General features: G+C 41.1%; 1 protein-coding gene and 1 pseudogene across 4 annotated transcripts in view; both read left to right on the top strand.

The window, feature by feature from the left end:
- Nucleotides 1-15521, top strand: part of AFF2 (AF4/FMR2 family member 2) — a 449558-nt gene extending 434037 nt beyond the window's left edge. For all 4 annotated transcript variants that reach the window (XM_023526244.1, XM_023526242.1, XM_023526243.1 and 1 more), the window contains 2 exons: nucleotides 6407-6597; nucleotides 11003-15521. In XM_023526244.1, the coding sequence (XP_023382012.1) occupies nucleotides 6407-6597; nucleotides 11003-11124 (313 nt within the window). In that variant the 3' untranslated portion in view covers nucleotides 11125-15521. The remainder of the gene's footprint in view (nucleotides 1-6406; nucleotides 6598-11002) is intronic.
- On the top strand, nucleotides 5794-5912 carry LOC111734069 (annotated as a pseudogene).
- Nucleotides 15522-16926: the final 1405 nt, after the last annotated feature.

Below are 16926 nucleotides of genomic sequence, written 5' to 3'. Positions count from 1 at the left end.
TTCCAAGTTAAGTTAAGTGAGCTCCTTCCTCTCTCTGGGTTTGTTTTTTCATCTCTAAAACAAAGGGCTGGACCAGATGACTTCTAGGCTCATCTGAAGAGATGTCACTTCTAAGAGGGAGATTCTGAATCTCAGTTCTTTGTCAGCTGTGAACTGGCTATGTGTCTGCACTTATTGCTTGAGCATTTGTTTCTCCTCTGATCCCAATACCTCCCTCACTACCTGAAGCCAATAGTGGGAAGGGAAACTAGATGACTGGACACATACTTAAAGTAAAATGTTGCTTTTTTCCCCATTTTTCATCATTTCAAAATTCTTGTGTCTCTGATCAAAACACTTTCTTCTAGAGTAAAATAGTCTCCTCTGCTACTTTATAAATATCTATAAAGTACACTCCCAAAACACTGGGATGATAAACTCTACTTTAAGATCATAAAAACATTCAGAATGAGGGAACAGATCCATTAAAAACTATGCACTAACTCAATCACTGTATTGAAAGGAAATACTGTTTAAATTGTTGAATTAGGTCTTACTCTTATATTGAACAAAAGCGAAAGGACACCTCTCTGGAAGTTCAGAAGATAAAAATAACCATTGAAAGGCCCAGAGAAAGCTATTTTCTCTGAGCACAGAGTAAATCAAGGGCAAGTTCAGGCAAGCAGCCATTAAAGGATCACTGAGAATATATAAATATATATATATTTCGGAAACTAAAGAACTCAAATGCATCCTAAGCTTGTGAAGTCACAAAAAAAGCCTACTGAAATGATTTTTTAAGCAGCTTCTGTCTGAAGAAAGCACACTCCCTTTGGTAGGCCACAGAGCTTCTGAATGAGGCAACTGAAAACAATCATGCAGGGGTTACGTCCTGTCCATTTTGCAAACATTTCAGGCACATTTTCTTGTGAGGGGCTGAGGGCACAGCTGAATTCTATGTGATTCATGTACTCCAGAAGCACACAATCCAGTAGAGGGAGATGATCTGTATGAACAAAGTTCTGTGGAGGGCCAAGGGAAAGAGAGCTTGGGACCCCTGGTTAGGGAGAGCTTCTTGTCTGCAAGTAAAGACGGTATGGCCTGGTTTCCCCAGGGAATGATCATCTCTGGCCTCACAGAGGTCCTCTCGCAGCACCTTTCAGAAGCAGCATCTCATGACCCTGGAGGAAGAGAGTGCAAAGAAGCAGTTGGAAGAAGGAGAAGAAAAATATGCTTGGTATAGAGCAGGGGTTGACAAACTTTTTCTGTAAACGGACAGATTTGACATATTTTGAGATTTGCCGGCCAAGAGGCAAAACTGAGGCTATTACAAAGAGAGAATTTAAGAGAGAAAGCAAATTTCTGCAAAAATTTACTGACGAAATTCAAAACATAATAACAATTAAGCACAATTTTTACAATACAAGTCTACTAAGGAGAATAGAATTTTTAAAAATAACATTTTGCTTGTTTGAGGCTCAAAGTTAGTCTTCTCATCAAATCGATTGCAAACGTTCCTCTTTTCAAACCATTTGTAGCTCACAGGTCATGCAGAAACAGACGATGAGACAGATTTTTCAGCCCCGGTACAGACTCATGGAAGGCATGTTGTGGACATTTTAAAGGGCTAGGCAACAGTTTCAAATATCGCACAGAGAGAAAAAACAAAGAAAGAGGGCTAGAAAGGCTATGTAACTGTGAAAGAGGCCATTTGAGGGCTTTAGAGGAGCTGTTTCAGTAGACAGGTGTATGTGGATGCCATACTGAAAGGGTTAGAAGGGAGAGGATATCACCACTTGTTTGAGACATTGGCCAGTTAAAGGATTTCTGGTATTCACTGGAAGAAACATCGGCATTAAGCAGAACTTGGAAGGGCTGTGCCTGTGTGAACATAGTAGATAAGATACCTATGAGCCTGTGGAGAGCAGTGGAAATAAACCAACATGGACACAAGGGTGAGAGTAGAGGTAGACAGCTATGTCAAGTGAAATCTTTAGTAGAGTGAAGGGTAAGACTTTGAGGTAACATGGCGGAATGGAAGGAAAGTGGACTTTGGAAGAAAACAGACCACTTTCAGATCCTGGCTCTTTGACTTGTTTACTGTATAGCCCTCAGAAAAGAATTGAACTTCTCTGAGCCTGTTTGTCATTTGTGAAACAATGGTGACAGAAACTCACCCACAGAATTTTCCCGAGGCTTAGAGATGCTATTAGTGAAGCCCAGAGCTCCATGCTTGACACACCGCAACTTTAATAAATGCTGGCTGCTGCCATTGCCATGGTTTTTGTTGTCTTTGTCACCACCTTTTTTAATTGGAAAACATAAGTGATCCTGACCCCTAGAACTCCCACAGCTCTTGGTTTGTTACCACAGATTGCCAGGAATTAATGGATTCTGCTCCCCTATTAGACTATTAGCTCTTTTCAGTAAGGGGCCATTCCTTCTTTTAGTCACCAAATATTGTGTGCCTATTATGTGTGAGACACCTGCCAGGCCCTTTACATATTCTTTATCCTTGTGCTGTATGTGATCTTCTATGTAGTAGATCCCACATAAGGAATAGAGGGATGGCTGGCAGGCAATCTGTTCATTTATTCAACTGGTATTCATTAAGACCATAGTACGTGCACCAAGCATTGCTCTAGATACTGAAATATAGCACTGGATAAATAGAAATAGAAAACAATCTCTGCCCTCATTGAAGTTATGTCCTGTCATAGGAGAAAGACAGTAAAAAAAAATGTGGTATGCTAAATGATAATAAATGTCAAAGAGAAAATCAAAACAAGGAAGGGGGATAGAAAGGGCTGCTGGTAATGGGGCAAGGAGCAGTGGAACGACATTGAATAGGGATGTTGAAGGAGGACAATGGGAGAGTGAGCCCTGCAGATACCTGGGGGAGTTCATTCAAGCAGACGGATAGCAGCCTCTCCAAAGTGGGGGCATGCCTCCTGAGTCCACGGAACAGCAAGGGGTGAGTGTGGCTGACAGGTGGGAGGATGCTGAGTTGGATCAGGATGCTAGCGATGGAAATATGTGCTTGTTTGCGCATGCTCATTTGCATGTACCATGGACATGGGAAGACAAGGACAAGATTTGCAAATAGACCTACAGAAAAGAAACAGGATGAGGAACCCTGAGCAGAGGGGAGAGCAAAATTGGAGTTAGAGTCATAGCAAGATGAGTGCTGCATCAGCCCTCTTTCAGCCAGAATTACATTTTCTTAGCCAGGTTTTATTTTTCATTTCATTAGTACAGTGCAGTGTGTAGACATGCTCTTCAGAAGGTCAGCTCATGGAGCCTCGTGTGAGATCAGTAATGACCGCAAGCAAACCCATGCCCCAGCTCTCCTTGACTCTACTATTCATTACTTCAAAAGAAGGGAGTAGGAGGTGGAAGGCAAAGAATGCCCCTCAATAGTATTTCAATGTTATAAACTAAAAGGCCCTTTTCAAGATGTACAAGGTCAACAGAGGGGATTTGTTTCCCCTTGTGACTTCTGGACCTGAGTGGAAATAATTGAATCCAACCGTTTCTTCCAGTCTAGGAAAGGCCCAGTGAAGGAAGACACTAGCTTAGGAGCACACAGCAATTTATGGCAGGGCCACAGCTAGAATCCAGGTCTCCTGGGATCCCAGTACTTCTTTCCCAGCACCACATGGACCCCCTTTCAACACATGTGACACATGACAGCTTTGCAATTTTCTCTAGAAATTACAAATGAGGACATATTACTTTCTTGCCTTAAATTAATATTTAAGAGTTAATAACCAACACTGTGCAAATAAACTAGAAAAGAGCATTTGCAACCTACCACAAGAAAGACATCCAGCATTCTCTGCTTTTCGTGTGTGTGTGTGTGTGTGTGTGTGTGTGTGTGTGTGTGTGTGTGTGTGTGAGATTAACCTTTCTGTACCTAGCTCCTTTAGCTTGGAAATCTCCCTACCCACCTCTGCCTTGAGAATAAATCTTTCTATCAAGAGGTATCAAAACATCTCAGAAATTAGACACAGAGCAGCAAAACCTTCTTATACCAAGCGCAGAGCAAGTGTGAGGATCCACTTTCCCTCTCATACTAGAATAGACCAGAAGATACACTCTATGGATATGGACCAAAGCTCTCACAGCGCTATAGGCACAGCCCATGTGAGTCTTGAGGCAAGTATATCAGTTTGAATTGCTCCTAGAAGCAGTCAGCAGCACTTTGGCATTTTGCTATGTTGCAATTGTGGTTCCCTCGGATGTTCTGGGTGTGCTGCCTGTCCGGGTGCACATCCATCGTATGGGCAGGGATTGGCTCTGAGCAACACAGCCACCCTGGAAAATCAGAGTTGCCAATGGCAGCAGCTGGTAAAAGGGACGTGGAGTGAGGCGGGGTTCCTCGATGGTGTGTCGGGGCTATGTTCTGAGGAATAAGGAGGGCATTCCTTAAAACATGCAGACTTAGGGAATCCTGAACACAGCATTCCCCAATTTGTTTTGCCCTCTCCCCACCAATGACCAATGTTTAATCATAATAAAGCGGTGCAGTTGCCTGCGCAGTTGCTCGCAGTCTGGCTGAAAGAGAATAGAGAAGCTTGGGAGTACATACAGACCTTGCTCACAGGCACAGGAAGCCACCCATACCTTTGGGACTGTCCCCAGGGAAGTCTGCTACAGGCTGACCTAAGTCTAGACTCTTAATGCTATGTGCAGCCAGTGGGTGACTCCTGTTGCTGACATTAAAGAATTAAACAAAAATCTATCTCCAAACATTGGTACTGCCCAAAATAAGAGTACCAAAGACTTCTCTTTCTAAATTAGCATACAGGCAAACAGTCAGCAATTAATAGCCATCCTTGTAGCGTGTCTTTAAGAATCCTAAAAAGATCTTCAGAATGTTACTTTTTCCAACATCCCTAATACTGCTTCTTGGGGGGCTTTTAAGAATTGCACTTTGCTTATTGTGCTGACTGAATTTGGAGCAAACTGTCATTGTGGTTTCCACAAAACACTTTGACAATAGACCAATATTGCACATCAGCTGTTTTCTAAATGCCAATAGCCATTCTGGCAGCAAGTAGAGAAACCATCATAGCTCCAAACTGTTTCTTTCTCTGAAACATGCTTGTTGTATGTATTCAAAGTGAGAACTACTTGTCTGAGTAGAGTTAATGGCAGGGAAAGATTCATCCAGCTCTTTCCAGTATTTTAAAATGAATGTAGTAATACACATGGAGCCATCAATGGTTGTCAAAGGCAGTAAGACGTCAGTGTGTAACGTTAGAAAAGGAGATATACAGCTTATTCTACAATCTGGCACTGTAGCCCTGTGTGGCTTGGTCAGATGAGGCACAGATGACATAATAAGCTCTATGCTGCGGCCTCTGGAGAAACCTACTATGTGGACAAAAGCTACAAGATGTCTTTTGATCTGTGCTTGATAAAAGTAGATTCCTCAAAAAATTAAAAGTAGAACTACCTTGTGATCTAGAAATTCCACTTCTGGGTATTTATCCGAAGAAACTCAAAACACTAATTTAAAAAGATCTATGCATCCCTATGTTCAATGCAGCACTATTTACAATCGTCAAGATATGGAGGCAACCTAGATGTCCATCAGTAAACAATTGGATAAAGAAGAGGTGGTACATATATGCAATAGAATATTATTGAGCCATAAAAAAGAATGAAATCTTGTCATTTGTAAAAACATGGGTGAACCTAGAGGGTGTTATGCTAAATGAAATAATTCAGATAGAGAAAGATAAATACCATATGATTTCACTTATATGTGGAATCTAAAGAACAACAACAACAAAAACAGACAAATCCGTCTACAGCCATGCCACCCTGAACGAGCCCGATCTTGTCTGATCTTAAAAGCTAAGCACGGTCGGGCCTAGTTAGTACTTGGATGGGAGACCACCTAGGAATACAAGGTGCTGTAGGCATTAAAAAAAAACAGACAAGACAGAAACAGTCTTATAGATACAGAGAATAAATCAATGGTTGCCAGATGGGAGAGAATTAGCGGGCTGGGTGAAAAAAGTGAAGGGATTAAGAAGTACAGATTGGTAGTTACCAAATAGTCACGGGGATGTGAAGTACAGCATAGGGAATATATTCAATAATACTGTAATAACTATGTATACTGCCAGGTGGGTACGAGACTTATCCTGGGGGACCACTTCATAAATTATATAAATGTCTAATCACTGTGTTGTACACTAATATAAAATAATATTGAATGTCAACTGCAATTGGAAAAAAAAAGAGTGAGTGGGAACAAGCTCCACTGCACTTGGGCTCCATATATGTTCACCATGCTAAACCTCATTGTGGCAAATGGCGTTCTCACGAGGTCCCACTGTGATGAGGGAGGTCTAGAGCCCGCTGTCACTGTTCTCAACCAGCCTAACAACACCTCTCCCTTCCCATTCCCCAGGAACACTCCATCCCCAGTGTCTCTCAACAATGTCTCTCCCATCAATGCAATGGGAAACTGTAACAACGGCCCAGTCACCATCCCCCAACGCATTCACCACATGGCGGCCAGCCACGTCAACATCACTAGCAATGTGTTACGGGGCTATGAACACTGGGACATGGCTGACAAACTGACAAGAGAGAACAAAGGTATGTTCGTCTGCTCTACCCATTGCTTGCATACCATGGCGGAGTCAACTGTGCTTTGAAGGACTTGAGTTTCCCATGGCGGCTTTATTTTTGTCTCTCTAATTTCTGGCTCAGATTAGAGAAGAAGGGATTAACGCTGGGCTGACACAGTGACCAATTTTTGCTGAGAGTGAAAAAAGCCTGAGATTTAGTTCTTTTTTAAAGCTTAAACTAATCTGAACTGTGATGTGTTGGCAAATGACTGTTTCGGATTTTCACTCTGTGGTAAGGATCAACACAGAAACAGAGACAAAGGAAAAAAGAATAATTTGCAAATTAATTAAGATCCTGTTGGCTTCTGTTGTCGACTTTAATCCTTTTTTTTTTTTTGAGAGGTGAGGTTGAACTAAGGCCTTCTACCTTCATTATAACCATCAGCTCCAGTGAGTACATGAAAATGTGGCTTGAATTCAGAAGCAAGGGCCAGAGCTCAGCTAGTATTTTTAACACACTGACAGCTGGGATGAAGGATCAGGGTCCTGGTTATGGTAACGCATGAGGTTTGCTATAAAACAAATGCAAGGAGAATGAGTCAGTTGGCTTTGGTGACTCAGGCTGCCATCTGTGACCCTGTCACATAGGTTCGCAATGACGCCTTGCTATCCTAGTAAAGGTGGGAAATAAAAATAAACTGTATTTTTTGCCCTGGTCGTTCATTTGACTTGGCTGATTCTGGCCCAGAAGTCACAGACAGGCCCACTCCAGTCAAGGAGGAGACAGATGTGGGCCTTTCGCCATCAGACTGCAAAGAGGTGATGAGCAATTTGGAGCAGTTGAACTGTCTAGTCAGGAGGCATTAACATCCTGCACAGTATGGTGGCTGCTGCTGCTGGAGCATGATGCGATGCAAGTTGCACAGAGAGAGTATGGATGCTAGGTCCCAAGCAGTGTCAGGAATTTCCTGCAATCAGGTTGGGGCTGCAGGCCACCTAGATGCCAATAGAAGTTCCCGTGGGCTTGACCACATAGGACTTACTTGGCCCCCTGGCCCAATTCTTCTCCCAAGTCCAAATCTTTACAGCCCAGTCAGCTCTCCTTTCCTTTCCACTCTGGTCCCAAGGTTCCAGCCTGCTGCTCTTCTCTCTGAAAAGCTGCTACTCTAGTCTCTGGGGTGATTTTCTCTAGTACCTGATTATGGAATGAGGCACAGACTTCCCATCCCTCCTCCTTGCTGTACCTTTATAGCCGCATTGCTGGGCTTATGGGGAAACCCTCCAATGGAAAGGGAAGGGCGCAGATTTTGAAGCTTGACCGTTTAAGTTTCAACCCTGCCTGGGTCTTGCGCTGGCTGGGTGACCTCAGGCAAGTTACTTAAATCTGTGAGCTACTTCCTAGCTTCCATCTCAATAATGGATATAATAATAATGTGATTATGATGCTGAAACTACCCAGAGGGGTAATAGAGAGGGGTTGAATGAAATAACATGCGTAAAGCACCTAGCATAAATATCAGGTGCCAGGTAAAAATCCTACAAATATTTATTCTTGTTCCTTACTCCATATTGTTATATAGCTATATAACTCAACTTTCTGTGGCTATCAAATCACATTCCATAATTTGAGACTTTGACCCTCAACTCAGCTATAAATTTACACTGAAATCTAGGACTATTTGCAAATATTCGTTAATGTGTTTGTGCAGCAATTTCTATATGCTAGGAACTGCATTATTTGCTTTATCATTTGTTGTCTCATTTATCCCCATGTCACAGATGAAGAAATGGAGGCTCAGGGCTTAGTGAGGTTGAGAAACTTACCCATGATTTCACAGATTTTAATGTCAGAAGGGAATCGAATCTAGAACTGTCTGGTTCCATATTCTGAACTCTTAATAAGTAGGCTACAGTGCCCATCTACTGAGCAATATTAATAACAGGTCCTCAGAGACCTTTGGTGAGCTCCTGCCCTCAGTCACCTGGATAGTGGGCAATTCTTACCTTGTCTACTTTTCTAGGTTTCTGGAAATCCAAAGACTACTGGTCCAGGCAACCAGGCCCACCCAAGGGTTCTGGAATTGCAAGGAAAAGCACAAGCACCTTAAGACTTACATAGCTCATCTGCCTTCATCACTATCTTATTTTGAATTGGTAACTGAAAGGCAGTTCAATATTTATGGATTTCCTTCATAATTGCATCCCTTTTCAAAATCTGTTAAGGTAATTCCTTCTAAATTAATCACAGAACTTCCCAGGAATAATGTGGTGCTTATTCTGTTGTCTAAGTGAGATGGTGCCAATCCTGTCCTTAGCAGAGTGTGTCAAAGAGTTGTTAAATTTCCTGCCTAATATTGAATCAAAACAACTCTGTCACTCTACCAGCAGAAAGAAAATGTATCCCATTAATGTTGTCGTTGAGCTTTTCAGTGGACTGAGGAGAGGACCTAGTTTGGAATCTTCTCTTGGCAGCCTTGCTTTCATAGTTTTCATTTCTGAACTGCTTAGAGTTGGGCGTTCTCCCCACATCTGTCTTGTCCACATAGAGATGGGGAAACTGAGGAACTTCCCTTCAAATTGGTACTCTGCATCCCACTGGAGAAACCGTGTACTTCCACGTTTGTCCACCCAATCGTGCAGTGCAGATGGATAAGGTTGTCTCTTTTGGTGGAGGGTCTCCACTTCCGCCCTGTGCCTGCCCAGCCACGTAGCTGCAGATAGCTATTGTAGAAGACTCTGATGCTAAAATAGGCCACTGGGGCTGATGCTGCTCCCTACTTCCCCAGCTGCTTACTTGAAGCTGTTATTAAAATGGTGACCTGGATACCTAGTTAAGAATGCCACAACAGGCTTGATATAGAATACCCAGGGGACATCCTGGCTCAGTGCAGCTCGCATGCATTCAACAATGACTAGGTCCTTTAACATTTCCCTTAATATCGTATTACATGAGAAGGTATTTTAGATGCCAAAAATGATTTATTCCTTTATCAGCAGAAATTATTTGTATTGCATAGTACAAGTTAAAAAATGTCACATAATCAAATGAAGTTGATACCTACAGAAGTCCATATGTTATACATAACATGAAGAAAAAATGCATTGTTTAGTGAAATACCATCTGCTGGGCAATCAGGCTCATGTAACCCATGCATGGAAATTGCTTTCCAAGAAGGCAAGAGAGCAACCTAACCACTTTAAGGTAGTCTCTAGCCTCCCCCCAGCTTCCTCACCCTCAACTAGCATAGGCTTGATTTCCTTGTGGCTGAGGCCTCCTCTGTCAAGAGCTAACAGAGGGGATGCCTGGGTTATGATCTCATAACTGAGATCAACGTAGTGCTAGACAGATCAATTCAGAGATGGAAAGAGGATGTCTTCCTAGTTTCTAGACATATAGTCTTTTCCACACACACACCCCACCGCCCCCTAAAGCAGAGAGTACAAAACCCTGGTCGCATTGGTTAGTAGGTGGCCTCTGTGCTTTCTCTTCCCCAAGTCATCTGGAGGGGAATTGGCCAGGCATTCTTACCATCCATGTCCTGGGGGATGGGGGGACTTGTTGTGTGACACATATTTGCAGGTCATTTTCCTTCCCGGAAGAAATTGGCAATAAGACTTACCAAACACATGCCTCCCAGTTGTTTATTTGGCTTTAGATGCTGATGATTATAATTTCTGTCCAGGTTCACTGGCTAAGTCTACATTGTGCCAAGAAAAAATTAGTAAAGTCAGTTCATTTAGACAAAAGGAAGGGAGAATATTTCCAATTTGATTACATATAAAATGACAAACAACTTGATATTATATAGACCTTGGCTCAGTACCATTTTGTGTATAAGGGCCCCTTTTTAAATATAAATTTATAATACATAAAAATACAAATTCAATATATAATATAAATATATATTTTAAAACATTTTATATACATCACTTATATGTATATTTTATGTGCATATATAAATATTATGTATGTTTATTATATAATAAATAAATATTGTGACATAATGTATATATGTATGTGTGTGTGTGTGTGTGTGTGTGTGTGTGTGTGTGTATCCCACAAAGCTCCATAGGATTGTAATGTACTTTTAAAATCGCTGTTTGAAAAAATATATAGTGATGTTTGAAAAATTTTACTATGAATTAATAGATATAAATGATTTTATGTTTTATTAATCACAGTAACACTTGCAAACATTATTTATGCTGCAGAGTTTTTGGAGATAACTAAAGATTAAAATAATAGTGCTTGATATACATATGGAGTTTGAGTCCCTTAATAGTTACTCTAGAAATTTTTGTTGAATGAATGAGCAATGAATCACTTTTCCAAATTCCACATGGTAGTGTTATGGAAAGGCAGCTTAAACAATCTGGTGTACATTTTCGTGGTATCATTTAAAGGCCTGACCAAGGTCCGCTCTGATTTTCAGAATTCTTTGGCGATCTGGACACGTTGATGGGGCCTCTGACTCAGCACAGCAGCATGACCAACCTCGTTCGCTACGTTCGCCAGGGACTGTGTTGGCTGCGCATCGATGCCCATTTGTTGTAGTGGGTGCTTCCCCATCTCCAGCATTACCATCCATCATTCTACCTCTGCCAGAGCACCAATGGTCACTGGTGGAACTCCACTCATTTGGGAAAGTTCTCTTTGATTATGTTTGTTTTTATGCTTCTTTTGATATCTGTGAAAAACAGAAATCATTGTAAGTGGACACTACAACTTGAGAACAGTGTATGTTTTATTACGTAGTCATTTTTTTTTAGTATTTTATATGCATTTCTTAGATCCCACCATCTATTTGTGCTTGATGGAATGACAGTCCCTACAGTATTGTTTTAAGTCCACACAACCCAAAACAAAGAATGGAAATCACTTGTGATAATAACAGGTTCCTGAGAAATGAAACTATATATATACTTGGACACTAGGGACCTACAAAGATTTAAATTTTCAGCAATAGCTATTCTCCTAACTGTACTCTTATGTCCAGAAAAGAATGTCATTTCAGAATCTATTGTTAAACTTTTGTAGTTCCCACAGACTCAATCTTCAAGTGAGGATTTTCATTGTCGAAACTCACTGGTTAGATGTTGTAGCAACATCCTAAAATCAAGAGTATTAAGAAAATAAATGAGCATAGCAATGCCACTCTTAAAACGATACTGTGACACAAAACCAGAGGACTTCTTGTTAGCATCCATTCCCTGATTCCCTATTTTTAAAGTTTTAATGATGAGAAATAGTGGCAGCATTTACTTCCACGACTTTAAGGCTTCAGCTGGCATGAATATTTTTGAAAGCCATGATTTGAAGCGTAAATCCTCACCTGGGATTTTCTTTGTGTAAAGCTCTCTTTTTGATGGGCAGTTTACTGGGTGCCCAACTAGTAGCCAAAATGCTACACTCCAATTTTAGAGATGAGAGATAGGAGGTCTGGAAAACATCCAAGGAATTCACACCTCTTCCTCTTTTGCCGTCGGGTTGGCAGGATTTTTTAAATTGTATTTTGCTCAAATCTCTGGAAACAAAAGTCAAGGTATGATTACCTAGAAGTGATAATATACAGTTTGCTTCCTGGTTGCTTTAAAATATGAACTTCCCCAATTATTATTCTCATTTTCTATTTTACAGGGTTTCTTTTTTTTTTCTTTTTCTTTCTTTTTTCTTTTATGTTTCTTTTTTTTCTTTTTTTTGCAGGGGTGGGGTCATTAGCTTTTGACCAAAATACAATCACTCATTTTATTTAAGTCTATATTAGTATAAATCATTTCCATTAAAACTCCAAAGAAAACTCCAAACTCTCTAACTAGTAGCTAGCCTTTCAACAAAAAATGAGTCTTGGGGTAATGCTTTGCTCTAAGGTGCTTTGAAAGAGCCCTGAAGATTGGGTACAGTTCACCTAATTTGGACATTTCCACATCAGTTGCAGCTATCCCCACCTCTTATGATCCTCTATATTCATTTTAGTCCTTAAACATTACAATGTAAATATCATCTTCAGTGTTCCAGCTCACCAGAAGAATCCCTTACGTCTAGTAAACACTACCCATACATTAGTTCCTTATAATTACTTGCTGGTATATAATTCCACCTAGCCTTTAATCTGCTGAGTTATTGAATTCTGTTCATTGAGTTATAACCAGTTAAATAATAGATATATGCACATGAATGATGCAGACTTGTATGATTTTTAAAGCAAGTCATGCAAGTCTATGATTGGAACAGCAAGGGATCACTCTGCACGCTCATTGTCAAGGTTAGATATATCCCCAGTTGCAAAAGATCCAGACTTGAACTCCTCTCTGGTCATCTTTGAGTTTAAGGCCCTTTGTTGTATAATAAGGTTGCGGAAGTTCACTCCAATGGCTGAGGCCACATTGTTAAAATGACTGCTGGAAGTTTCCCAGCAGCTAAACCCAGCACTTTTTATACTCCCAGTGTGGTTGAGCTTTACATTCACAATCTCAGCAACAACACTCACACATTCAGACACACATGCAGATAAATGAAACCTGAGAGAATCTTTTCTGAGCCTCTTAAAGGAGGAAAACGATAATATGAAAGACTCCAAACACCCAAGGTGGGTATCACATATAAAAATTAAGCTGATGGCTTTGCAGTGACTCAAGTTCTCTGTTTTTAATGGCTTACCAGGTAGAGTGCCTGACTATTCCTATATAATGAATCCCCTGGCTTGACTTATAAGTTCAACCTAGATCACAATCCTAGACCATTATGGACTTAGGAGCAAGTACTTCTTGAAATTAAACCTCCAGAAACTAGGCATTCAAATGTTAGGGGCAGTTTCCCAGGGAAGCAAGTATATTGCCTCATGGATGAAAGACTTGTAGCTCTAGTTTCAGTGAGTCATTATATCTACTTGACATACAACAGGGAGGTAGCAGAGAATCCTGCTGCCTGACGTCACTCTGGTGGCTGAGTGTAGTGTGTGCCAAATCAGCAGCACGATTATCAAATCTGACAGTCGAGCTCAGGATCACCACCAGATTATTTAGTAGACCCATTTGTAAAGCAGTTTAGAAACCAATTAAACATGGAGGATGAATTGCCTTCCTATCCTGGGAGATGAGACGTCTTTCAGTTTTACAATTAAGGATCGTTGCTGTTTTCTAGGCACTCTATTCATCGCATTGTAAATGGTGATGTGTGTCAGCTGTGCAGCTATTTGAGCGATTGAGATAAGTTGTCAAGTAAATCTCTTCAGTGTACCAGTTTGTGGGAGGGATACAGGACATGTGGATGGCAGTGAGAGATCCTGCCTCAAGACCTTGACGGAGGCTTGATGAGACACATCTCAATAAGCACATGGAGGTAGGGTAAAGAGCAGAACAATAAGCAGCTCCACCTGAGCAAGTACGCAGAAGGATCTCAGCCCTGCAATGCAACCCAGGTAGGGCCACCACTATGCCTTCATTTGTCACCCAAGCTCCAACCACAGAGAGTTTGACGAGTTTGTGTTATGATGTTGGCTTGGCTTTGTATTTTTAATTAAGTTTGGGTTTTTTTTAGTGGTTTTGTCATATTACTGTCTGAGTTTGGTAGGTAGGATTAATTTGAAAAGAGTATACTAGTGTGGTCCTCGGGGTAGAATTTAGCCATAAGCATGTTGTTAGCCAGCCTGTAGACTGTTAATTACTTAATAATCTCATTGGGAAAATACTAGTAGTTTTATATTTGGATGACATAATTGGAAAAGCAGATTAGCTGCTGTTAACTTTTAAAAGACTTGAGGGTGGGATGCCTTTTTTTTTCATGTAGTGACATAAAAAGATTCAAATCTTCAGTCAATAACCAAGTTGCTAAATCAGAAACCATTTCCTAAAATGTGTTTTGTTGAGCTTCCAAATGGATGGATTTTCATTTGGACATTACATCGCTAAATGCATTGGACTGAGTCTGTATTGGAAAGATACTGGTTCTAGTGTATCTTTCCCAAAGCAATCTAATTCGGATTTTGTTTCATTCAAATTTGCATCCCAGAGGTTGAAGTTGGAGTATGAAGTTGGAAAGCATTTTTGAAGGCAGAATCTATTTAGCTGTGAGGGTGAAGCCCTCACGTACTTCTCAACAGACATGATAAAATTCACCTGTATGAGTTGGCAGGTGGGAGAACCAAACGGGATTGCTGGGTAGGATTACTCGGTAAGGTAATGAACTGCTTGCTTAGAGAAACATCACTATCCCCATTGAGAAACTGTGTAGCGAGATGATATAGCTACACAATATCAAAAGAATGGGTCGATTCAATGCCCCCCAAATTCAATTCTGTGGGGAAAAATATTGAGCCAGTTGTCACTGCTTTGTTACGCGACTGGCAGACTAAATTCCTCTTTGTTATTGTTGTCGTTGTCGTTGTTGTTTTTCATTTCTACTCGCACAGCCTTATCCTCATAATGAAACTCTGAATCATTTTCTCTTTGGTGTTAGCAAACTCCAACGACAGAAATGGCATCTGTGTATATTGATAATCAGCATTTACCCTGGCAGGAGGCTAATCGGATAGGCTGGTCTCAGACATTAATCCTACCATCTGATGATATTTTGGGGCAAAGAAAAAGTGTTAATCCCCTTTCCATTCTCTTCCTCACAAATCTAGAAGCCCTCTTTACCAAGAGCATCATATTTTCCTCTGTAATCTATCGACTCAAAGGAAATTGCATTGTGGGGAGGGTGGAGGGGATTTGGGGTGGGGGGTGGAGGGTAGGGAAGCCCTTCAAGGCCAGGCTGCCATTCTTGCCCCTTTCTGCTTCTGACATGAGATGTTAATGAATCATACATTAGGCTCACATTGGGTTAGGGGACACTAAACTGCTTTTCCGATCCATGACCAATCATCATTCTTCTAAGAGATTGGAGCTTTGCTGTTTCATTAACTGTGCAGTGTAGACTAATGGTGTTTAATAAAAATCATTCAAAATTTCAAACTCTTTTGCCAGTGAACTCAATTTTGTTGGCTCTTTGATTTGCACCAGACTTTGAGGAGGGAAGGGGGAAGCAAAGGAAGCCTGCCTGATCCCAGGCCCCTGGCAGAGTGCTGCAGCGGCAAACCCAATACCTGCCAGCACTTGCAGCAGCAGCATGCAGACCCGCTGTGGGGAACATCCTGAAGAATGCCCCCAGTGGATGCTTTCAGCTGGGGATAGCTTGTTCCTACCGAGGGACTCATTGTTTTCCAGCCTCTGCAGCAGGAAGCCGGCTGACATATCCTGAGCTTAATAAGAGTTGCAAATGCTTTACCTATTTGGTTTTGGCCTGCATCACTCGTGGCTACCAAACAGAAGTGTCTCAGAGTAGAGCCCATCAGGATGACAGTGGGTAGTTAAATGCATCCCAGATGTGCATGCCCTTCTGTGGCCCTGCAGTACTTGGTGGAGTTAACTAAACAGGAGCCCCTGGGCAGGAAACAAAATTGGAGAACCTCCCCAAAAAGGCTGAATTAGTGCTGTGTTGCCTAGATCTAGAATTAGCTTCTCCTCTGGTCAGCCATGCATGCAACCAGTGGGGTATTGGTAAAATGTTTGCAGCATTTGCCAATTTCTATGGTGTAAATACTCCCGCCATGGCTGATTTCAAGCTGTTAACTATGATATCACTGAACACGGAGTTGGGAAGAGATGCACGCAACGTTGGGAGACAGGTCACTCCAGCTCCAACACATACTGAATGCAGCCAGTCAAAAAGGGTTTGGATTTCACATTTATGTTTATGTGGACACACACACAAATACACACATGCGTGCATATACATACACTTTGATGACAAATTATTATGCCATTTTCAAATGCGAATCAATTCTCTATGAATGTAGATAATTTATGATGATGCCCTAGAGGTACGAGTTTTAAGCAGGAGAGAGCTGAAAGGAATGAAGCCCCCTTGAGCCTAAAGCACAGGTGGACCAGTGGGGGTGCTTTGGTCATCTCCACAACCTAAATGTAAAATGGAAGTGAGATAAGCACTTAAAAGACTCTTATGGTTCGTTTAAAATAAGCATAGGTTAGTGTTATTTTAGTATTATTTTTAAACGGCCAAGTGGTAGTTCTAATTTATAAATGTAACTTGGATAAATTATTTGCTGTTGCTCCTCCCAATGACAGTATTTAGGAAACACGAAGGCCTCTGTGGAGAATAGCACAGTCCAAAATGTTTTCTCAAAATGTAAATGCAGTAATTATCTCATATCCCCAGTGTTGGTCAGAAGATTTTTACATTAGTTATTAGGGATCAAAATTATTCATGTAACATGTGTTTTTAGTTCAAAGTACCTACATACTGTCCTAGCTTTGATTTCAAACCAGAATTTCTTATATCAATTACATGATTAGTATT

This window comes from Pteropus vampyrus, unplaced genomic scaffold, assembly GCF_000151845.1.
Source record: "Pteropus vampyrus isolate Shadow unplaced genomic scaffold, Pvam_2.0 Scaffold750, whole genome shotgun sequence".
Taxonomy (NCBI): domain Eukaryota; kingdom Metazoa; phylum Chordata; class Mammalia; order Chiroptera; family Pteropodidae; genus Pteropus; species Pteropus vampyrus.
This window is presented reverse-complemented; position numbering and strand designations above follow the sequence as displayed.